Source organism: Polyodon spathula, chromosome 1 (assembly GCF_017654505.1).
Source record: "Polyodon spathula isolate WHYD16114869_AA chromosome 1, ASM1765450v1, whole genome shotgun sequence".
NCBI lineage: Eukaryota > Metazoa > Chordata > Actinopteri > Acipenseriformes > Polyodontidae > Polyodon > Polyodon spathula.
Window position 1 is genome coordinate 25764102 of NC_054534.1, and position 25040 is coordinate 25789141.

Here is a 25040-nt window from a genome sequence, read left to right on the forward strand (position 1 = left end):
TGTTAGTTTTTTCACAGGATAAATAAGGGTGGCAAATGACAGCAATAGAATATAAATTGGATATCAACTTCGCTCAAGTTTCATATTGGATTTCTTTTTCTTTAGTTTTTACTTTTGCAGTGACATGAGCAATGGTTGCAACTGTAGAAATATGAATGTATAATTCACATCTTTCATATAGTGCTGTGACAGGGTCTTCCTCGTGTCACGCATGTGGTCCTTGCTGTTCTAGCACACAGAGAGACAGACGTGGTGTTGATGTTGAAAACGCCGGCACAGGCATGCAGGTTTTATTCACAAACAGACAGAAAACTAAAGTAAAATAAAGGTGGTCATGTGACATTACCAGCGATGGTAACGCACAGACGACTAGTACATCAAGCTGTAGAAAAAGTGCAAAATAAAACACAGTATAACAAACTATAAATCAAAGGTGCCGTGAAAATGGCAGGCCTTGCAGCAGCTCCGATCACAGCAATCGCCATGCTTTTATACCGACGCTCCGCTGAGACACGCCCACACGCCTTCTGGAACAACTGATTGCTTTCAGCTGCTGCTCCACGCAGACGGATAATCGTCCCCAGCGGAGCGCCACAGCAGCTAAACAATTAAATAAATATTAACAATTAACACAAAAACACACAATAAAATACATATTTCCATGTGCAAGGCTTACGCTTTGCCACAGGTGCGCACATTTTAAAAATCATAAATTTTCTCTGATTAATTAAGAAGCAGTATTGACTTATAATTCGAAAACACCATTAGTCTGTAAAATGAATTGCTTCTCTCTGCATTCATGTAACACTAGGTGTGATTTAAACCCCTTCATTGCCTGACACTGTGATTATAAATGTGCTTAAATGTGCAATCTGTTTTGTAGCAGACATGAATTACTGCTGGTGAATTACAACTTGTGAGATAACAACAACATTCTAGATAAGGCTGTCATCCCAACACACATTCTTTCTTGTAACACCTGGGTACTGACTAACCTGTTCTGATTAACAGCCTTTAAAAACCATGAGTCAGATCACCTAGGACCAGTAATGAACAGATCTGTGAGTTATGGAACAAACTTTTTATACTTAATAAATAGGTGGTAGTGGTGTAATAAAAGATTTTGCAGCGTCTGTCATTCAAAGCGTCTACTTTTAAATTAGCAGGTTAAGGTGTAGGTTAGCTTTAGCTATTATAGGTATATACGGTGACAGTTACTTGTTTGATATGAAAATGGGGCACAAGAGGAAAATACTTCATGAGAACTGTGCACAGACCCTGATCGAGGGCTGAACACAGCAGGACAAAGCGAGCCAGTTTGCCTTGCCTCCAATGAGTTTAGCTGTGCTTCAGCAGGAGAGGGGTGGAGCTCAGAATAAGAAGTGCAAGTTAGTTCTGTTCAGTTATCTAATGTTTTTGTTGCATGTTAAATATGATAAAGGCGTTTCTCTCAATGAGACATTTCTCAGTGGCATAAAATGTCTGGGTTTTCACCCATGCTCTGCTTGAACTGAAAAATAAACATAGAAAAAAAACCTGATAAATTTGTATTAGCAAGCCTAAAATATAACAGAAGGGAATGTCAACACTTTAATGAATAACACAGTACTATTTCAATTAACATAAACCTATTCCACAAAATCGGTATGGCAAGGACACTGGCCTACACAATTTACAGTATATTTTCAGTTATTACTGTTATCTGTTTCCAACTGAAACATGTTTAATAATAATAATTCAATGAACTTGCTGTATTAATAATTAGCTGAAACATGTTATAGGGTAGCTTAACATGTTATCTGTTGTCATCTTGTTCCTTTGTTTATTATGAAGTAATGTTTATTGGTATTTCTTAATAGAGTTGCCAGATGGAAATTGAAAGTAAGACTGTCAATAGTTGTAACCTTGTTAAACGCTTATAGGGAGATTATATATATTTTTTTCTTTTTCAAATGAATCCTCTCTTAATTCACACTAAACTTATAATGGACAGGCACCTTTTTAAGGTGGGCAATATTTTTTTCATGTAGTGCGAATTAAAAACAAGTGTTTTCTTTTTTTTTTTATCATTGAAGTCACATGCATCTTGAATTTGAAAGATGTGTTTCTTTTGGCTTGCCTAGACATATTTAGATTCTGCTTTTTCTTCTGTCTAAATGATTTGTACAGAAATATGTGCATGATAGACATCTACAGACAGTAGCTCAGATACAAAATCTAATATGGCTTTGCAAAGTTTTCCATAAACTTCCAGGATTTCCTAAGGACTGTAGCAAGGGTAAGAACACTTACAGTAGGGTTTGAAAAAAAATAACTTTCACAAACCAAATTCTTTATCTTGGTGATTGTGTTCTTTCATATTAAAGATAGTACTATAATGTTTTTCACATAAACATCTACTGCAGTGCATAATAAGAAGAAGTGACTTTAAAAAATGTGCTATTGACAAGACTGAAATATTATCTTCATTTTAGTCTCAAATGGCTGACAAGGTAATAATTAAGTACCAGTGGCTGTGCAAAAGCACACAGTCTGAAACAGACAAACTCAACTGCATGGCCAACATAAAGGTTACTAGAATTTGGTGTCTGTATTCACAAGTAAAGTAGGGGCATTTAAGTGTCATTCAGTTTTAATTGACAGAGTCACACATCACTAATCCATAAACACAGCGCTTAGGGACTGCTGTTATAATAAAAAAAAAACAGGAAAACATATTGCATCACTATACCCGAGACTGTGGAAGAGACTGTAGTAACTCTTGCCAAATTCCAGACTGGCATACGATGGGTTATTTATTTTAAGGCCCAGAGTACATGACAGGTAAGACAATTACCCAGTTGCTCACTTTCATTCAGCTCCTTCTCTTTGAGCATTCAGCTCTTATTTATATGGGAGCTAAGCAAAGCTGAGTAGGACACTATACTATATGCAGCCCTGTTAGAAGAAACTGGGAAATCAAAGCTTTAATTGGTTTGAATTGATTTAATTGAATTTCTTCTCTGTCTTTAATTATTAGAAGTTTAGTTGAATGCCTTTTTAGACTTTCTCTTTCACTGCTATTTTTCTCAATTTGGTGCTTTAGTGCCAGTATAATTTTGATAAATTAGTCAAAAGATATGTTCAGCCAATTACAGTGAAACTCAGTTTATCCACGTGCTTGGGGGGACATAGGTCCACGGATGTGTGAAATCCACGGATAAATGAGGTGTCATTGCATGTGACTAGAATGCATGAATACAATACAGAAACTAGTAATGTAAACCAAATTAGCATTTACTGGAGATACAATACAATAAATGTTTGTGGCAAAGTGGTTGCTGATTGTGAACAAGTACAGAGGTGATGCAATGCAGGAATAATCACAGACAGACAGTTGTAATCCGGTTTGGAAAAGGGGTGTTTATTTATATTTTTAATCCGGGTCTGGTGACCAAAATAATAAGTCCCGGCAGTACACACCAATGTGTAATGCGCGGAGCTAATAATAACAACGGGTTGCAGCCCAAACAATAAACACTTTATCCACCCACAATAATACTAAACATGGTCACCTGTCGTGCTCGTGGTGGGCGATAACAGGTTATTTGTGACTGTGATGTAGTGTTGTTCCTGCTTTGTGCTAACCCAAGGCGACAGTTCTGGATACGTGTTAGCCGTCTGGTGGTTTACAAACAAAGACAATTACTAACAAGCACAAACACTTACGAATATTCTCTTTTAAACAGTGGTTAATGCATCTCTCAAGGTCCTTCAAGTTCAAGTGCGAACCAAGCGAAGGAGTAGATTGCGATTCTCCGGCCCCTTTTATGCCGTCACGCATGACCCCTTGGTAAATGAGTGCAACTGTCTCTGCAACTTTCCCTTCCAGGTCAATACGTTCTTGCAATGGAGTCTCGCCTTCTTCCAGACTGACAGACTTTCCGACCCTGGGAAAGAACATCCAATGGGCTCTATTTTCGCTGCTTAGCACCTCACAGGTTGGGAGGGAGGTTTACAACCCAGGTTCATTATATTTATGTCACAATGTTCTAAAATGAGTTTACTTTAACAGTGTTACTCATTGCAAAATCTTTTCAAAATATGATACACCTCTAACACAGTTTCCCTACCTTTTTCTGTTACCAAAATAAATAAATAAATAAGAGATTTTATGACAGGAATAAGCTATTTATTCCATCAGCGCTCACAATCTTTCTATAAACTAAGCAGTGTGTCTAGCAGCTAGAAATATCACAAGGTATTATTGCTAATTTATTCCATGCATTAATATTAAATAATGGTAGCCAAGTGTTGCTTGTTCTCTGGTATTTCAAACAAAAAAATTCAATTCAAATTTAAATAAACAAGCCTGCTTGTATCAGTGTGGGTAAGTGTTTGCAGGTGAAGGCAATGCAGCAGTGCAGAAGAAACAGACAGACAACGATAGCCAAGTGCAAGGATGTTTAATGATTTGATTTTCCAAAGCCTGACGACAAAACAAACAGTAAACAGCGGTGTGTATTACTTTAGTTATAATCCCCACAGTACCATTCTTTATACACCCACACGTAACACAAAACACATACACAAGTCCTATAGTGACTGAATTAGTGCTCATGGTGCAAATACAGTTCCCAGTGAAACCAGGGAAGTGCTGGGGTCCAGTTTGGTGCTGGATTTTGGCTACAGCTCCGGATCATGTTAGTGGTCTAAACAACAAACAAAAAGTAAGACAGTACAAACAAAACACTCACGTTTTCACCGTTTCTCCTTTTAGGTTTTCTCTAACCATTTACAAAGGAACAGATCACTTTACTACGTCCCCATTTTATAACCTCACTCATGACCCCTTGGTTAACGAGCGCATCTGCTCTTCCAATCCACGGATGCCATGCCGTTTCCCGTCTGGGTCATTGAGTTTGTGTACCATAGCTCCTAAATGGCCGATTTCCACCTAACCCTGGAAATAAACTGTCATGCCATTTAGTCCAGGGTACTCTCTTCCATTTACACAGCACCCTTGCAGGTTGGGAGGGAGATCTAACACCAAGAATCATTCGATCTCTTTCACACTGCTGTGTAATTTTAACTTTTCTTACATTTCAACAAAATACGTACCCAAGTGTTTTTTTTTTCTGTAACAGCTTTTTTAAACAATTCACCGTTGTAAGTCGTTTCTTTGAATCCTGAGAAAGTCCATCACAGTCTCTTGTTTCAGTGGGCAAAATATGTTTCAGACTCATTGTGTGTGTGTGTATCTGCACCCAGGCTCTAAATCTACATTGTAAATAATGTATTGTATTTCAGAGATACAACTCGTCAGGCAGCCATGGAAAATTGAAGTCGCAGATAGATGTGGTTCTACTGTAATTGTTAATTGACAACTTGAATGCCTTGGAAAGTGTTCTTATGGAACTTCTCAAAGAAGACTAGAAGTATCTCACCCATTAGAACATGTGTTTCTTCCCCAGAGGAAAATATGTGGTCATTTCACTTCAGAAAGGCTCTTGTGATCTTCACTGCTAGTATCGATCAGTTGTTCTGTAAACTGCTAATAAAGACTTTTTAGAGATCATAAAAAGTTTGTGAAACATAAATGTTATTCATTTTGAATGCAGTGTATATGTCAGAGTATTTAGCTATAGTGTTTTCTGCTATTTTTATGAATATAGTTTTTAATTACTGATAACAAAAAAACATGTTTCTCTATTATAGCTTTGTCATTAACCTGTTCTACTGTACATGCTTACTGGAAAAGGAGCATTACATTACAATTGGTTGTGTAACCTTCAAATAGTTAAAAAGAAGGTCCAGAGCTGCCCAATCAACATGGGGGGAAGGGGGAAGGTTAACTTATTGTTGTTTTTGCATCAGTAAGAAGATAGACAAACAGTAATCTGCTTCTTCTGCAGTGCAAAAGGGCAGTAGCATTGTTTATTTGTGGAATGCAATCAGGGGAGAATCACCAAGCATGACAGCAGTTACCACCACAGCTTGTACGGGCTACTACTACCTGAGGGGGTTAAAGTCATTAATACAGGTGAAAGAAATACGATTTAAAAATAACTTCCATTTGTCCCTGCAGAGCAATTATCAACCTGTCTCTTACAATATGGTTGACAAATTGAGTCTGTTACAAAATAAGATTGTGCTGCTTGATCCCTGTTTAAGTCTGCCTCTTCAGACTTTTTTTTTTTTATTATTTACTGAGGGAAAGAGTGAGCTGATGTTAAGTTTCACAACCCCTTCTGTAGTAAACAAGCAAAGGCACTAACAGACATTGCTGTAATACCATCCATCGGCTTTGTGCCAATTTCCTAGGACTTGTAGCTGTTGAAACTGACGAACAAAATTATATATATATATATATATATATATATATATATATATATATATATATATATATATATATATATATAATATTTTTTGAACTTTCACTTTTAGTTATCATACAAATTTTAGCTATGGTATGGGTTATTGAACAGTTCCTTCGGGTTGTTAATTTCCATTTCCTCATTGCTATTTTGTGAACTCCTCTAAAGCCTATCAGAATAGGACCAGTAGGTGGTGACACAAAAGAAACCACTGTGCAAGTGGTTTAACTCAGCTTGCATTTAAAAACCTCTAGTTCAGTTTCTGTAAGCTTTTAAAATGTTTTGTTAATGAATGAGTGCATGCCATCCTGTTATGTTGGCTCAAACGATGCATTTGTGGCTTGACACATTGTTGTACTAATACATCTTCACACAGCATGAGAAGGTCACTTGTTCATGATTTATTAGGTGAGTATAACCTGGGGTTGATGGTTTGCAGAGTTTCTTGTTCTTGAGCTACTGTAAAGCTACTGTAATGAATTCAGTGCTATACTGGATGCCAGTCAGTTTCTATACTTTCATCAATATATGATATGAATTATGTTTAATGAATAAATCAGAGCTACTGGGTACAAGCTGTTTCTAAATGTGGTTAAAGTACTGTATCACTTTCCAGTAAATAGTGAGGGAACTTAACTTTTAAGCCTCTTGTCTTTGTTGGTTTGAGTGGAAAGGGTAATGAACCATGCAGGAATCTACAAAGCAGACAAGATAATGGCTTTACTTGAGCCTTGACAAAAATATTTATAAAATATATGCTTTGAGAGACAATTGCCAAGTGTTTGTTATTTCTGAGACTGAATGGTTTACAAAGTTAATACTTGCATGATGTAGTTGACGTTTGGATTTGATTCTCCTTCCAACTCTTTGGAAGTAACTTGTCATTCAGTACAGTATACAGTACTGCATATATACAGTAACAGTACCGTTGTCATTCAGTACAGTATACAGTACTGTATATATACAGTAACAGTACCACTGTCATTCAGTACAGTATACAGTACTGTATATATACAGTAACAGTACCACTGTCATTCAGTACAGTATACAGTACTGTATATATACAGTAACAGTACCAGTCATTCAGTACAGTATACAGGACTGTATATATACAGTAACAGTACCGTTGACATTCCATTGAATACTGTCTGTCTTGTGTTAAAAGCATGCCCTGTGGAGAGGTAATTTGTTTACATTCCAAATATTCGTGAATCCTGAGAAAACTTAGTTATCTTCAGATTTTGCAATCTTGAGGTAAAGAGTGCAGACACAATGTATACATTCGCAGTGTGGGAGGAGATTCACATACCTGAGATGCATTGCATAAGATCCAATTCACAAGCGGGCAAAACGTTGTACTTCAGTTTGAAGTGCATTCATAATACATACTTTTTATATGTGTTGTTTAACACTAGGACTGCAGCGGTCATTTTGGCGGCTTTTGGTTTTAAAATGTAATTTTCTCCAGTCGTGTAACACTGGGGCTGCGCGTTCACGTACCTTTCTGTCCGTTGTTTTAAATGTTCTCACAAAACATGAAACATGGGAGTGCAGAAGTAAAGGAGATATATTACATTATACCTAAAAGCCCCGGGAGCAGTCACATTGATGGCCACACAGAAAACAATTGTATTGTGATTATACAGAACGGTATTCTACTTTATTATTTTTATTTACCAATCCACAGTGTGTTTAGCTGTAATGAGATTAGTCTCTTCTCTCTGTATGAGTGAATGACTGACAGTCTATTGTTTTCAATCAGCCTTTTCGAAGGCTGACGCCTGCTTGCCAGCTGCGCTTCGATTAGCATCGGGACTAGTGAAAATAAATACCAGAGACCGTGGAGTTTTACTACGCCACAAAAAAATGGAGTTGATGTTTTGGATCAGATGGCACGGAAGTATTCCATGAAAGCTGGTTTATAAATATGTACCGTATGTTGTAACCGATGTCTGTTCAGATGTTTATTTATTTACATTTTCTTGTTTTGATTTGTAAAATAATATAAATATATATACACACAAACATACAGTGCCTATAGAAAGTCTACACCCCCTTGATCTTTTTTCACATTTTGTTGTGTCAGTGTGTCACAAAGACGTCCGGAGTGGGTGGCGTCAGACCAGAAGCAGGAAAATAAACAAAGACAGAGGTGGAGTTTGGGGAAGCTGAGCGAATGTTTTTCGCTCAGCATTTAATAAATGAACAGAACAGAAAATAAAAAGGTTGTACAAACAAAAACACAGGACACACATTTTGGCACATTCGCCAAAATAAGCAGACTAACAAAACAGACGATACAGACAAACACGGTGAGCAGATATTTATCTACTATTATTATTCTTATGGTTATTTTTACCTCCGTCTCCTATCCCGTTCTCCACTCACCGAACACCCAAAACCGCGAGTGGGTGAAAACCTGCTGCTTTTATGCAGCTGTACCAAGACTCGATTGCTAATCAATCATTCAACTGGAGTCTCGGTATAACTGCACGTGAATTAATAAAGAGCAATTCCCCGTGCTCACCTATTATTACTCTTAACTTGCACGTGAAGTGCTGTGCAATCCTCATGCCTAAATATAAATATACATCTTAAATACTCGTGTTACACAGACCCGTTTATATCCCGTATACCAATGACTATACACCAACACTAACACACAATATGCAACATATAACAGAAAATATACACAGGGGCAGGCACTTTGTCACACAGTGCCTCAGAGTTTCATGCATTTAAATGAGGATTTTTTTTCACTTATCTATACATCATACTCCACACTGTTAAGGGGAAAAGGGTTTTATTGAGAAAAACTATATATTAAAAATACAAAACTGAAAAGATCATAACTGGATAAGTCTCCACCCCCCTGAGTTAATACTTGGTAGAAGCACCTTTGGCAGCAATTGCAGCTGTGAGTTTGTTAGGATTGGTCTTTACCAACTTTGAACACCTAGATTTGGCAATATTTGACTATTCTTCTTTACAAAACTGTTCAAGCTCTGTCAAGTTCCTTGGGAGGCGTTGATGCACAGCAATCTTCAAGTCATGCCACAAATTTTCATTTGGATTTAGGTCAGGGCTCTGACTGGGTCACTCAAGGACATTTACTTTTCTGTTCCTTAGCCACTCCAGTGTAGCTTTGGCTGTGTGCTTTGGGTTGTTGTCATGCTGAAAGACTAACTTCCATCCCAGTTTCAGCTTTCTTGCAGAGGGCAGCAGGTTTTCCTCAAGGACTTCTCTGTACTTTGCTCCATTCATTTTCCCTTCTATCTTTACAAATGCCCCAGTACCTGCCAATGAGAAATATCCCCATAACATAATGATGCCACCACCGTGCTTCACATTAGGGATGGTGTTATGTTAATTATGTGTTTTCTTTTTTTCATTTTTTTTATTTTGCCACAGAGCCCTTCTTTTAAGAGAAAGCACACTAACTACTGTAATGCTTTCAATCCCTTTTCTTACATCTTAACATTCATTAACATGACTACCCCCTTTGTATTGTGCTGATAGTCTTTTGGTCCATGTTATATTTACATAAATTCAGGATATGCTTATATAACTATATAAATAATGCCTTATGAAAGTTTATTGTGTATTGACATAGTAGTTACTTAATAAATCCACACAAACTTACACAACATTATTTAATGTGTACATCTTTTTGCACACTATATGTAAGTATACAATTGCATCAGTAAAGGCTTAGGGGGTTAGGGTTATATCGTGCAAAAAGATTTGCACTTTAAGTACATTGTAACTATGCATAATAACATTGTAATTATGTGTAAGTATACATATATTTACTAAGTAGCTACTATGTAAATACACAGTAATTAGAGACACAATGTGACGTGTTATCAAGAAAAGCTCATGTACAGTAAGCATTATAAAGGCCACAGAGGTGTGCTAAAGCATATTAGAAAAACAATGACAAAACACTCTAAACACAAAGTATAACTGTGGGAAAGGCATGGGAAAACTTCAAATTTACCATGCAAATTTACTGTGATATGTATTCATATTTACCATGCAAATTTACTGTGATATGTATTCATATTTACCATGCAAATTTACTGTGATACGTATTCATATTTGGAAGATCAGACTTGCAATAGCTCTTTGTCATTCATTATTTTGATAGAAGCACTGCGCTGCCTTGGGGAATAGTTAATTGTCTGTACTGTACTTTCTGAGAAATGTATTGCCAAGAAAAGTCCATTCTTCTCTACAGGACACTTGTATAGTTCGGAAGCTATAAAAAGAATTGCTAACACACAGCTGATATCACAAAAGAGTAATGATAATAGCCATATGGAAAGCTATTTTAATTAACAACTGCTTCATTAAATAGTCGTATTTATAAGACATACTGCATCAGTGCTGTCTTCTGCCTCTATAGTATTACCATACTATGCCTGCTTACTTAGCAAATCATTTTTTTGTTTTCATGTAGTGTATCTTTCCTTAAATAGCTGACTTCTTTTTACCTCATTTTTACTAATTGCTTAGATCATTTCCCGCTGGCGTTTGAATGTGGCTGCCACCTGCTCCTTGGCTGCTAATGGTTTTACTAATGACTTGACCTTAATTTTGTCATTACTAAACGTATTGCCATTAATGTAGAGTTTGTATTGGCAATGATCTGGACAGTGATCATGGGCCGAATCAATTTCTGAATAAGGTTCTGTAGGTTTTAGAATCATGGATAATCAACGGCCCTAGTTGTCTTACATTTTTAATCTTCCAGTGTTGCCATAATGAAGAAATATAATTTGTGAACAGTACACTAAAAAATTAATTTACAAAAATAATTGTGCAAAAGAAAAAAATGTTGGTCATGGTTTTTATTTATTTATTTATTGTTTGTATAAATGTTGCATTCACATGTCATAACGATTTTTTATTTTAATTATTTGTACTATAATGAAGTGGGTCACAACAAATGCAGTATCTTAAACAATGTTGTATACCAGTACAATTTGTACATCAACAGGATTTGAGGTGGAATCGCTGCTCAAGTTCAAACAAAATTAAACTAAATGTGGCCAGTATTCTAGTAGGTTAAGGTGTGTACTGTAATTTAAAAAGGCAAACAGAAAAAAAAAGCTTATTTAAAAAATAAATAAAAGGGGCTCCCGAGTGGCGCATCCAGCAAAGGTGCTCCACGCGGATGTGCCCTATAGCCTGGTTCGAGTCCAGGTTCGAGTCCAGGCTATGTCATAGCCGACCGTGACCGGGAGTTCCTAGGGGGCAGCGCACAATTGGCCAAGCGCTGCCCGGGTAGGGAGGGCTTAGGTCGGCAGGGGAATCCACGGCTCATGGCACAGCAGCGACCCCTGTGTTATCCGCAGTGTGTAAAATGACGGATTTGCAGGAGCACGTTTCAGAGGACGCGTTCTCCAGCCTCCGTTGCCCGAGTCGGCGAGGGGGTTGCAAGTGGTGAGCCGAGGATACAGACAATAATTGGGTATACCAATTTGGGGAGAAAAACCGGGGTAAAAAATTGGCGAAGACTAAATTCATAAAAAAAAAAAAAAAAAAAAAAAAAAAACTTGTGATAAAACACATAGTCTATGGACAAAAATAAAGTGACAAGATATTGGTGTAAAAACAAGGTTTACTATGGATAATACTTTCCATGTACTCATGGCAGACTATTGAAAGGTAATCTACCTACAGGATCATTGGGTTTTAGAATAGGCAGCCTTGTAAGACTTTACAGGGAACAAGAGGCCGCTATAAAAACGTCATGGGAAAAGTTCTTGGCTAGAGGATAACTTTTCAGCAAGAGTCAGCACTGACTCCTGATGGCATTTGAAGGGGAAGCCTAAGTGGGAGCTGGTGGAGCCATTAGCATTGTTAACATTTCTCAAGTCTTTAAAAGAATGACAGAGCAAGTTGTGGTTCTATTGCTCTTGACCTATTGATGGCTTGTGCAAATGAAAAGGAGAGAACAAAAATGTTCTTAGTAATTACAGATAGGGAAAATGTATGAATGGAAATTTTTCATTTGTTTCCTTATTTCAAATTTCCTTTACTTGTTAGTATAAATCATTGGTTAAACCCAGTAAGAAATGTCTCGTCTACTGCCTTCACCAGAGTTCTGTACTGTTGTTTACACTGATGAAGGCACTAGCCAAAATGTTTGACTACTGCAGGGGCAGCCAAACTTCCTGACCCTACGCGCCACATACCAGCATTTCCATATGGCCAAGAGCCGCAAGACATACACACTAAAACATGAAATGTTTGAGAGCAAGAAATTTTAAATACTAGCATTGTTTTGAAACAGTAATTAATTCTCTCGAACATGATCATGGGATCTTGCACATACTCTGCACTACGGTAGTTGTTATCTCTTGATGGCAGCAAAATACACAAGAACAAGTGAGAAAATTGCAGAGCCTGCACTGTATTTACTTTGAAACAAATTACAGTACCTACTCATGACGAGACATAAGATATGCAAATATAATATTAATCTGAGATCTGCAATATAACACTGAAACATGAATTCTCTAGTCTAGCATCAAAAACTCCGATTTTATAATTCAATTAATTCATCTGAATAAGGACGTTTGGCACAAGTGATATTCTATGCTATACAAAACTTGCTTGGGTCGTTACATCAGCTTCGTTACTGAACAGCAAAAGGAGCATTTGCTGATTGCTGAGGCGTGCTTTTGAAGATGGCAGCTTGTTTCTCCTCAATACTGATCCAGGAGGATATTTAGATGAAAATGTGTTTCACAATGGCTTCTGAGGTTATTCGCCTTGTACAGACTCCCGCGTGTAAGCCGTTTGTTGCAGATGAGCCACTGTTTTCAGTGAAAGCAAACTCCCATTCTAGCTTAAAGCCTCATACTTTCCTTTATTACTCTTGGAGTGTTTGCCCAATGCCATTGTCTCCATGAAACGAACAAACACTTAATTAAAAATGATAAAACCGACTTTCAGCTGAGCATCCGGCTTTCACTCAACAAAACAAGAACATAAGAAAGTTTACAAACAAGAGGAGGCCATTCGGCCCATCTTGTTAGTTTGGTTGTTAGTAGCTAATTGATCCCAGAATCTCATCAAGCAGCTTTTTGAAGGATCCCAGGGTGTCAGCTTCAACAACATTACTGGGGAGTTGGTTCCAGACCCTCACAATTCTCTGTGTAAAAAAGTGCCTCCTATTTTCTTTTCTGAATGCCCCTTTGTCTAATATCCATTTGTGACCCCTGGTCCATGTTTCTTTTTTCAGGTCGAAAAAGTCCCTTGGGTCGACATTGTCAATATCTTTTAGAATTCTGAATGCTTGAATCAGGTCGCGGCGTAGCCTTCTTTGTTCAAGACTGAATAGATTAAATTCTTTTAGCCTGTCTGCATAGGACATGCCTTTTAAACCTGGAATAATTCTGGTCACTCTTTGCACTCTTTCTAAGCAGCAAAGTCCTTTTTGTACTGAGGTGACCAGAACTGAACAAAATATTCAAGATGAGGTCTTACTAGTGCATTGTACAGTTTTAACATTACTTCCCTTGATTTAAATTAAACACTTTTCACAATATATCTGAGCATCTTGTTGTAACTCCTCCTATTTTTGTGTCACCTGCATATTTAACAAGTTTGCTTACTATACCAGAATCTAAGTCATTAATGTAGATAGGAATAGCAGAAGACCTAATACTGATCCCTGTGGCACTCCACTGGTTACCTTGCTCCATTCTAAGGTTTCTTTTCTAATCAGTACTTTCTGTTTTCTACATGTTAACCACTCCCTAATCCATGTACAGTACAGTACATGCATTTCCTTGAATCCCTACTGCATTCAGTTTGAGAATTAATCTTTTATATGGGACTTTGTCAAAAGCTTTCTAGAAATCTAAATAAACCAAGGTGATGGAAATACGAATCAATACAGAGAACAAAAATAATAAACTTGTATTGATTTTTACTTTTTCTCTCTTTTCTTTTGTTTCTTATTCTTTCTTCAGTTCATTTGAGACACACAGTGTGCGTCACCCAGCATTTCACAGGGAAGCCACAGTTTGGCCACCTCTGGACTACTGTTTTGAAGTTATGGATAAAGCAGAAATAATTACCAGCCAATCTCATAACAATAACATTCTTTTTGTCAAGCCATGCTCCATGCCAGTGAGCATTTGTGCTCTAGAATCAATAATGATCTCAAGCCTCTGGAGTCACAGTCCATCGCAAACTGGGAAACATGACAGGAAACAAGTGAAACACAATTTAAGAGGAGCTGGCCAACTTTCTCATCAACAATATCCTCACATTATTATAATTGCTAAATTAAATTATCAGTATCCGTGTATTAAGCTGTCTCATTTAATTTTCCTCCATGTCTCCCTTACACCTCACTGCAGTTACACAGTGACAGCTTTGTTCACACAGCTTGTGTGAGTGCATAAGCAGTGTGTTGTATAGGGAGCACATCACTATTTTCCACATGTTTATGCTGAGTCCCCATTAGAACCTATTAATAGCAAACACATGAAAAGGATTAGAAAAACAAAGATAACTTTAAACACTCATGCAGGCAAAGCTTTAAGAATCTTCGATGTGCCAAACGTTTCCCTGCTTGACGTTGTATAGCTTTACCTGTTCTAGAAACATCTAATATTCAATATACTCTTCTTGCCATGCCTTTGTAGTTAATTCTTTTACATCTATGGATGGTGATAGACTAATATTGAATATACATATAACATGTTCAGCTGTGTATTCTTCAGTGTGTAATAATAACCACAAACATGAGCTCATGAAATGGTAGCCCTGTTGTATATTTTCTTGCTTCAATTGCCAGTGCTGCAAGGGAGGCAACGTGCTTAATCACGGGGTGTCAGATATGTAGGAAGTGACTCATTTAGTCAGAGTGTATGTGTATTGAGAAGGCCATAACCAATATTGTGCTTTAGAAGGTATGGTTTCTTAGTATCCGAATAATGCCTTGACTATGTAAATAGCACATGGAATAGGCCCAAAGAGGTTTTTTTTTTTTTTTTTTTTTTTTACACAGCTGTCTCTCTTTGTCTTGTATTGTTCAAGAAAAGCAATGCATACAGATTACTTTTGTTCCTGGCTGTTAGTTATAGAGAACACTTAGCACATGTCCTGGGTTGACATTGGATGGATATTTTTCATTATAAAGCCTTCTGTGTGACATGTAAGAACAGCTGATTGTAAAATGAAACCTAGTTCTGCACTTTATTTTACCAATGACAGTTTTACGCGTTAGCACTGTGTTTAGTTTTCATGGGAAAGCAATGTTAACATCATTGTTAACTTTTATAACGTTTCTGTTTGAGCATGCTGTTTTCAGGAATAAAATGTTGTTAGTCCCTGGTCACCATAGAATGTGGCAGATCAACGCTACCTAATGATACAGCAATGTTAGGAGCTGGGAGCAGCTGTGGGTTGGAGAAGTCTCTACTTTTTGAATGCCAGCGAATGGCTGACCTTTGGTCATTATAAAGTGTTGAGATCCGTAATGCATAGAAGGCCGGCATTTTTCCTTCTCATACCCAATGACTTTCCTAAGGTAAATGGAGAAGTTAAAGCCATGTGCAGACCACATAGGTAAGACTCACATCCCAGCTTGAATTGGTTTACAGAATGGCAGTCTCTGAATGAAGAACAGAGAAACATATTTTTGTAGTTTTTCAGAATAATTTCTTTCACCTTTAGTAATGGGGCATAACTTGGCAAGTGTAAGCTTTTAGCACTGACAGGCTCATATGTGTGCATGATGCATTTCATGCGCAGGATGGCACAAGTGTTCAATGCCTGGTTATTTAGGAATCAAGCTTGACTGAAGTCCCAGCTGAGCCTTATTTAATGTGATTGTGGGAAACATTTGGAAAGGAAGAAAATGAACAAGAGGCACGTCTCTGCTTTGAAAACTGACTGGTGAGGATTCCCAAATGTGATTGTATTAATTTTAAGAAGCTACAGTATCTTATATGCACGCTGAGCAGTGGGGTAGCCAAACAGATTTCTTATGAGCTTAATTCTTGAGAGAAGTCACAGGCCACTGTTGATCTCCAGAGCAGGTACAACCATGAAACCCTTGCTATTCACATTGTTGCTGGCCTAAATAATAACTAATCTGCCACACACAGGAAAGTTCTCTTCCCTCCCTGGTGTGTTTCACCAGCTCGTAATTATCGTTCCCCAGGCACTGTAATGTTGAGATCTCAAAGAAACGCCATCTCAGTGCATAGACAGGGAGCACAGCCTGCTGCTACCAGTCTTCTCCCTAAACTAATCTCTCTTTGTCTGTGCCGTACAATCATGTCTTGTTTGTTTTTTTTGCAAATAGTGTGGCATCTTCTCTAGGTGGCTAATTGACTGATCGATCCGCTAACCAGGAACTGCATACCTAACATTCTCAAGCTAACCACCCAGACACCACACCAAACAAATCACCTTAATTAACACCATGTGGCTGTGTAAAGGATGGCCATCTTGGCTCCAGGAAGTTCCCCTGCTGTTGAGCCAAAATGGCTTCCAGCCACAGAAACACATATTTTAGTACCTGCGTCTCGGCTCTGTCACAGTGACATAAGAGTAATAATACTAAGGCTTCTCAATCCTGCTCATAAATCAGCATATATATATTTCTTACACCCCTGTCATTGTTAAGTTATTTGTAATGTATTTGTCACAGGATCACACAAAGACTATTGCACCTGATTTGCAAGAACTTGTGCTACCATTGCAGTTTTTGAAATAAATGTGTAACCTCTGTCTAATGAGCACTATGGTTACATCCATTGTGTACAATTCAGCACTAGTATACTACCCTATCCAAACAATACAATATATAATACTTTATTCCAACGTGCAACCTGTATAAACCATAAGTAATTCCTCTATAAAATGCTGTTCTACCCTGGAAACTGTGTACTTATTTATTTATTGAATGAATGCATATTTTATCACATGATTAAAAAATAGTAATACAAACATTTATTTATTGCTTCATTATCTATTTGAAAATATATATTTTTATAGCAAAACTATTTGTTTCCTTTTGATTAATACTTTGGAACAAAGAATGGAACTTTTGTGGGAGAAGGTATTCAGATTATGAGAATACAATGATAGAACAGATACAATAAATAACTGCTGCAAATATTATGCTGCATGGGTTGTGGAAAATAAGTGTGAACGAGATATTACGTGAACATCGATCACCGCACACAGTGCTTTTGCATGGTTGTTTACATACATTTCCATCACACACTTGCCCCCCCCAGTCCTGTTATCACTACACACACACACACAGATTAATTGATCCTCTTAAACCAGAAATCCGGTTTGCGTTACCTTGGCAAAGGTGGTATATGTGACAGCCATCTGAGCTGTGATGAGCCTGACACTTTAATGATAGCCTATTGTTGACCCAGGAGTTTGTATTTACAGATAATGGCTGTTAGGTACTCCATTCCTGTCTCCCATGAATTTCGTCCGACAGGGCATTAAAGGGATAAAACAAGCAATTATTTTTTGTATCCCTATTGTCAGCTGAACAGAGAGCTCCAATGCTTGGAAAAAAAAAAAAAAATCGATGTTGGTTTGTTTATTAGCACCAGGAGCATTGTGAGGTGTTAGCGCTGCAGCTAAATTCGGAGCACAGTGTTCTCAAACAGCATTCTATTTAGGCACACGGGTACTTTACATCCCAGTCTTCTCTTTTCTAGTGAATCAAAAGCATGGGCATAATGTACACTGATGGACCAAAATTGGTGAATGTAAGTTAAATTAAAAAATTCTCTAGTTTCAATGTATAGATCTTTGTATGGTCAAGTGAAGTGTCATGTAATCTACAGGACTTGATGTATGCATTTCCTAATGATACAGAAGTCAAAAAGTAAAAACACCAACTGTACGTCTGTGTATGCTGTTAGAACAGTGTGGGTTTTTTTTTTTTTTTTTTTTTTTTTTTTTTTTGTATTTTATCATTCAACTTACCATAAAAAAAAAAAAAAAAAAAACCTGAAAGGAATTTAAGGAATTGAGCAAATAATTAAATCTTAGGTCGTACCAAAGAGGTCACCTGAAGCTATTGTTGCTGTGGCAACACCAAGTAATGCTGGATTACTGTGTCAGGTTCAGACACTCAGCTACAGTAGTTATACAGGATACAGTATTTTGGTTTATAATATTTAATCAAAAAATGACATTTGACAGTTTTAAAGGTAATAAAATGAATACTGATTCACATTGATTCTCTGTGGTGGTCAAGTGGTCATTATTAGCCAATGCAAAAAATTGTCAAATAAATGAAACAGCTATACAATTTTCAAAAAGTGAAATGAACAATGTATTGTAAAGCCTTACCATCCAGCCCTTACAAAATCACATTCCAACCTGATAAGCACTCCAAGTTACTTACATACTGCAAAACAGTACATGTGACATGCTAGTCATCTGCCTGAGCTGGCCTAGAGAAAGCTCATAACAACAACAACAATCAAACTAAGCTTATTCTGAGGATTTGAGGGCTTTCCATCAAAGTAATGTATTACAATATTACATTACTTAACACTGGTGAAAACTTTACACTGAAGCAAAACCTTCTGGTCCTATTTCACTGGCCTGTCAGCTGGGTTTTTGCACAGTGTGCAACAGTAAGATGAAGATGACCTTTTTCTTTTTACTAAACACTGTCAGGACAATTTCCTCTAATGACTGGCAGGGTTGAACCTGGTGTTTCAGCTGACAACAATCTATATTTCCCTCAAGAAAGACCAGTCTTGCTGCAACACTTGTGCTCTATAATTAGAAATGGCTGTTTCCATTGTTCCGTTTTGTGTGTTCAGTGCTTGTGATTTTGTTAAATATTTTTGTATTTATTAAAACGCGCAAAGAAAGCGCATTCGTTTCACTCGCAGTGTTGTGTGTGTTTCTTCCGGGTTTGACGTCACCGCTCTGGACAACTTGCCACATATACAGTATCAGTCTAAAATTATTATAATTTTTTTGAGCTGGTTATTTTTTTTATTTTATTTTTTTTGTAGACTACTAAAAACATTTGCCAAGTGTAAATGGTGGGTGTATACTGTTGACATAATAGTGACATTTTAGTTCACTACCACTACAATGAAGTAATTGACAAACCTCTTCAGTCCATTGTCCTATCCAGTGGTCCTCAAAGTTGTGCCCGGGGTCGTAGCGTGGGAAAATAAAAAAAAAAGGTTTAAACATGTTTTCCAGCAAAAGCGCTACAGCAATCTTTTGACGCTGTTGCTCGCTTATGCTGTGCTTGTACGTAGTCGACATTTTTTTTTTTTCCCTGAATGGCTTTTGCAATACGATCAACCAATTGAATAGATGCATTTTCTCTGCGGTTGCCCAATCATAAGTTAGTGGGGTGGGACGTAAACTGTGTCTGTTTCAGGTGCAGGTACCGACTGTAAGTTTAACCAATAGGAGAGTCAAATCTCTCCCAAGTTTTTCGCAACTGTCCAATCATAAGCAAGCAGAGGCCGTTCACTGTATTCTGCATAAAAATTGAAGGCAACTAAGTAGCCAATGGGAAAGTGAAAGATCTGACAGCTGTCCAATCATTCGTGAGCAGAGGCGGGTGTTAATATGCCGGGTAAGCACTGAATTTCGCCAACTGTTATTGAGAAAAATAATACAGTATTAGAATTAAATTTTCTATCTCTATTTTTTTATTTATTTAACCAGACAAGAGAACACCGTAGTATATTTAGTTACGAATCCGCTTTCTCTGAATAATTGTACTGGAGATGAGCGATCTTTAAAACAGAGTAGTGTTGACAAATTTGTCAAATTGAAACAAAGCGAGACGCTATCTACGCTTTTATTCACGGTTATCTGTGTAAACATGCTATTTACAAATATTTGCATTGCGTATAATATAGGTATAATATATATATATATATATATATATATATATATATATATATATATATATATATATATATATATATTCCTTAATAGTTTTAGTGGGGTTATTAGTTATTATGTCATATGCGGGGTTATTATATATATATATATATATATATATATATATATATATATATATATATATATATATATATGTCGCGAGAAGGCAGTGTGTAAGATAAGAACCTATGCAATAGTCAGCCTGCCCGCAAACAGCCAAGTAAGATCAATTTATGCCCGTGCCGAAATTACTTTGAGGACCATTGTCCTAGTCCAAAAATGACAAGTCAATGGTGAACATTTTTTCTCACACATCCCCAGAAATGAAGTTCAACCCAATAAGACGCTAGTATGAGTTAAGAAGGTAACCATGTATTTAGAGTGTATTTTCCAGAGCACTCACGGCAGAGCTGCCATGCTGCTCAGAGGGGTTGTCCCTGCCTGAGCAAGTTGGCAGTATAGATCAGTCCTGCCAGTTGCTTGTGAAATCTGAAACCTGAGGCAGTGTCTGAGAGGGCTGGCTCTGTGCAGATACTCCAGCCCATTCTCAAACATGCTCACACAAACACACACACCCACTCTCACACACTCTGTCTATACCTAACTTCTTGGACTATTGCTCCAGCGCTACAGTGCGGTTACGCTTGGATTGTTCAAATACATGTGGCTCTGCTGGAGGTAGCTGCTTTCCCCAGGGGACCTTAAGTGTACAGATGGTTTGAGCAGTCAAGAGAAAACTTTATGACAGCTAATTTCAGCTCTGCTGTACTTCCCCTTTTGACTGGCTCTGAAGCTACTGGGTTTTATGGAGCTGAAAAGGCAGCCTTTGAATTGAATTCGACTTGTTTCTTCTTCTTGTGGATTCATTTTTTTAAATATTACATTCTGTTGGAATACCCTGGCAGTCTGAAGGGTAGGTACGCTTGTGTGTGTGTCTGTGTATGTACAGTATATGTGTGTGTGTGTTTCACAGTTAGCTGCTAGAGGTCACGTTCTTATTAATAGGACAGTCTCTCTCTCTCTCTCTCTCTCTCTAACCACTGCAGACTAGAAAACAGCAGCTGTCCATGAGACACCACTTGGTTAATTCTGTCTGCCTCTCGGTTTTGTCTGTGGCTCTTTGTAATTAATTTATTATCCTGTGAACTTTCTGGTTTATCTTGCTGTGTAGGTGTCATTTTTAGAAGATGCAGATTTTGTCCCTGGCAACTGTCAACATATGAGACTGGGTAGCTGAAATATTGTTTCAGAATAAATACAGTTTATGTATTCTACTTTGTATAGTCAAAGAGCCATCATGTTGTTGTTAATTTATCTTGAGTTGAGCACACACAGACATAGTGACAGTTTGCTATCAGAGAATATTTAGAAAATACATGTTCACTCGCACATTATCTACAGTAAATTTGGCATACCAGATTAAAAACTAATCGAAACGTCTTCCTTTTTCTAAGAACACATTTAAATGTAAATTCTGTGACCTTGCTCAATTGTACTTACTACCGTGCTACTGAAATTTTCATGTACTTTATGTGTTGTTTTTGTTCTGCTAAAAGTCACAAGCAAAATCATCATAGAAATTTGCTAAATTAGGTTTCATTCCCAAAACTCAGTGGACTTTAATGTTTGGAAATTTTTAAACCAGATACCTAACAGTAAATCTGCTATATAGGCCCCATCATTAACATTCCCAAGGACACATGCTATCAGAAGGAAAGATCATGAAAGAAATTAAACAACGAATAAGACTAAACATCCACAATTAAATTAATTGAGACAGTTAATAGACCTTCTTTTGAGAAAATGAACTGGCCCTGTTGCAAGCATTCCTAATCCGATTAAAATAGCTACTGGATCTCTGTTTCTATCAAGTTTCCTTGAGCAGAAGACACCATCTCTATATTATTATTTCATTTGGCTATATGAATGGAATGTCTGCAATTCCCAAACTTTCATGTAGTTCATAAGCATCAGATTACTGCCAGCTGTTTAGAAAGTGTTTGTTCTGGGTTTATATCATCTATGGGTGGTGGATGCGTCACGTCAGTATATTCATCATATTTTTTCTTATGACAGGCTGTGTAAGATGCTGCCTTTTATATTTTTGGATACCTGTAAAAGCCGTTTGATAAGCATTTATTAATTCAACTGCAGTGATCATTCTATTCCTGAGAGAGAATTGATTGCTGTGTTTTTGAAACGTCAGCAATTTTGAAGTAAATTACATAACTTTGCTGTTCAAAAGCAGAGATGTGTTTTATGTAACATTGTTTTCAATAACAACTGGCTTAGACATTGTAAGACATTATTCATATCAGGTTGACATCATATTGGCATCATGCTAATTTAATCTGTATACCTTTCAGATGTTTTATTTACCATGTTCATATTGATTGAATCTGTCTCTTTGACCTCACTGATTTATTCTGTATAGGATTTATATTTCTTTTGAATGGATCACTTTGCTATGGTTTCTTCTGACACAACCCTTATCCAATAATCTCCCGTTACTATGCAGTGACACAACAATGGCAATGCAACATGGTCGCACAAAGGGTCATCATTAATATTCCATATATCATTTCCAGTGTGTAACCATATCAGGACCACAATGCATAGATACAAAGCCATTGCCAAATAGTACAGTTATGCCTTCTGAATATATTATATTATACTGGTATCCCAGTAGTATTTTCTGAATTTTTCTGTCATCTCAGCATTGTTCGAGTGCTGGTACTGTTCATGCATTTGCGAGATACCATGGCAACTGTCAGCCGTATTATGACACAAGACAGTCTATGTACTGTCGCATGCCGCTGCCACTGCTCAGTCAGATAGTGATGTACTGGTCATTTGGGAGCTGGCAAAACATATAATCAAAGAACCCATAAATACAGTGTGATGGAGTATACATGCATTCCTGAAACTGTAGGCCAGTAGGGCCTTGGAAAGTGACTGATGGCGACTATCTTGGCTCTTCTGAACAATGATGTCCAGAGATAAAATAGTCACCAGTTTACAAACAATTGCTTACAGGTGTACCTTGTTAAGCTGACAGGCTGTTCTTATATAAAGTAGACACTCCAGTCACGAGAGACCACCAGGGAAGAGACATTGCGCTTCACTGGTCTACAGAAAATAACCTTAAAAGATATTTTGCAAAGGTATGTGTTATATTACATCAGGCAAAATGGACTAGCCTTCTGTTAGGTTCAGGATATTTGTAAAGTTAAAGAATTGTGTTAGTTAATGCTCCAAAAGAGCTAGATCATTTGTTATTTTTATTTGTTTATTTTTTTAAAACCTTTGTTGGTGATTTAAAGAGCCAAAGACTCAATTTTGAGACCGTAATAAGTGCGTAGAAGCTCTGTACTGACATTCTTGAGCCTAAAGACTGTTATTTTAGCACCCACGCAAGAATTTGGTGATAAAGTGCTGTGCCATCCTGACACTAGAGGCACTGTTTCACAACAGGTACAGTACTTTTCTCAGCTTCATTATTTTTTAGTGTGTGCCAAGAATGTACCTTTAAAGGGCAGTACTAATGAGCATTTCAGGCAGAATCCGTGTGGATATTCCTTAATTGGTAGAGTAGTCTCAGAGGTCACTCTAATTTGGTTTGGTCCAGTGTACATCTTAATTAAATTGTGTGCTTTTTGGAAAACAAATATTGCACACAACCACTTTATTGAGGCTGCTTTCAAAATATTGTTTTCCAACCCTTTACATGTCAGTAGTTTAAAAATCCCACATTAAGACTACTACAACGTAAAGAGGGACCAAGGGAAGGTGATTGAACTGCCAGCACAGCATAATAAGCTTGGAGCTATGTACTGTACTTCTGACACTGAACAAGCTGGAAAACAAATACAGTGAAACCTGTATTAGTCTGCATGGCTAGCTCATATGGGGACGGATTAAAAAAAAAAAAAGTCTTGTCTTTATATAGGGACATATGTAAGACAAAAATGCACTATAGCCTCATATGAGGGGGCCAAAAATATATTTATTATGTGTCCAAAACTACTTCCAATGTTGTTTTTCAGCTATTTTTTAATAAATGCTGTAACCTCAAAACTGATTTGTTTTCCCAATGCAATTGAATTGCAGAGACAAGTCTAAAGTAGCCATATAGTATGTGTTCAGTCCCTTTGGTGATAGCATAATTCATTTCATGTTCAACATTTGAAATGACAGACTATCTATATTTTATTTAAATAAATACATCTCCTACTGTCATACGGTGCTGTCCCAATCCTTTGCAGTGCTGGGCTGTTAGAAAGTCAAGGCCCTATTTAGATTCTGGTGTGCCAGTTTTTCTGCATGCTGTATTTCCTTCTTAAAAAAATGCAAAGTCGTTAAACATAAAGGAACAATTTTTACAAGTCAATATATACTATAAGTGAATATATATATATATATATATATATATATATATATATATATATATATATATATATATATATATATATATATATATATATATATATATATATATTACTGTAATTATTATTTAATTCTAGAGGTGTTCGGTTTAATGCTTCTACTATTGGGGGTCCTTAAAAGTGTATATGGGACTGAATGCCATTGTATTTCATAATTGCACTGAGCAAAGCAGATTGTTTTTAGTTTAGAAAGTGTCTGTTTTGATATTAGATCTTAGCTGCACTTATTCAAATGTTTGTTCTAAAATTAAATACATCTAATTTAAACTGCTTACTTAACGTTTTAAAGCTTTTGAACGCTGTT

The 25040-nt window shown here is 37.0% G+C and overlaps 1 protein-coding gene across 3 annotated transcripts in view; it reads left to right on the top strand.

Moving 5' to 3' along the window:
• The first annotated feature begins 6624 nt into the window (after positions 1-6624).
• The window catches only part of LOC121316098 (rho GTPase-activating protein 24-like), a 158532-nt gene continuing 140116 nt past the window's right edge, over positions 6625-25040 (top strand). For 2 of the 3 annotated variants that reach the window (XM_041250872.1, XM_041250880.1), the window contains exon 1: positions 20819-21204. In XM_041250872.1, the coding sequence (XP_041106806.1) occupies positions 21033-21204 (172 nt within the window). In that variant the 5' untranslated portion in view covers positions 20819-21032. Of the gene's footprint in view, positions 6765-20818; positions 21205-25040 lie in introns of those variants that run through there. The other variant, XM_041250888.1, reaches the window with a different exon arrangement.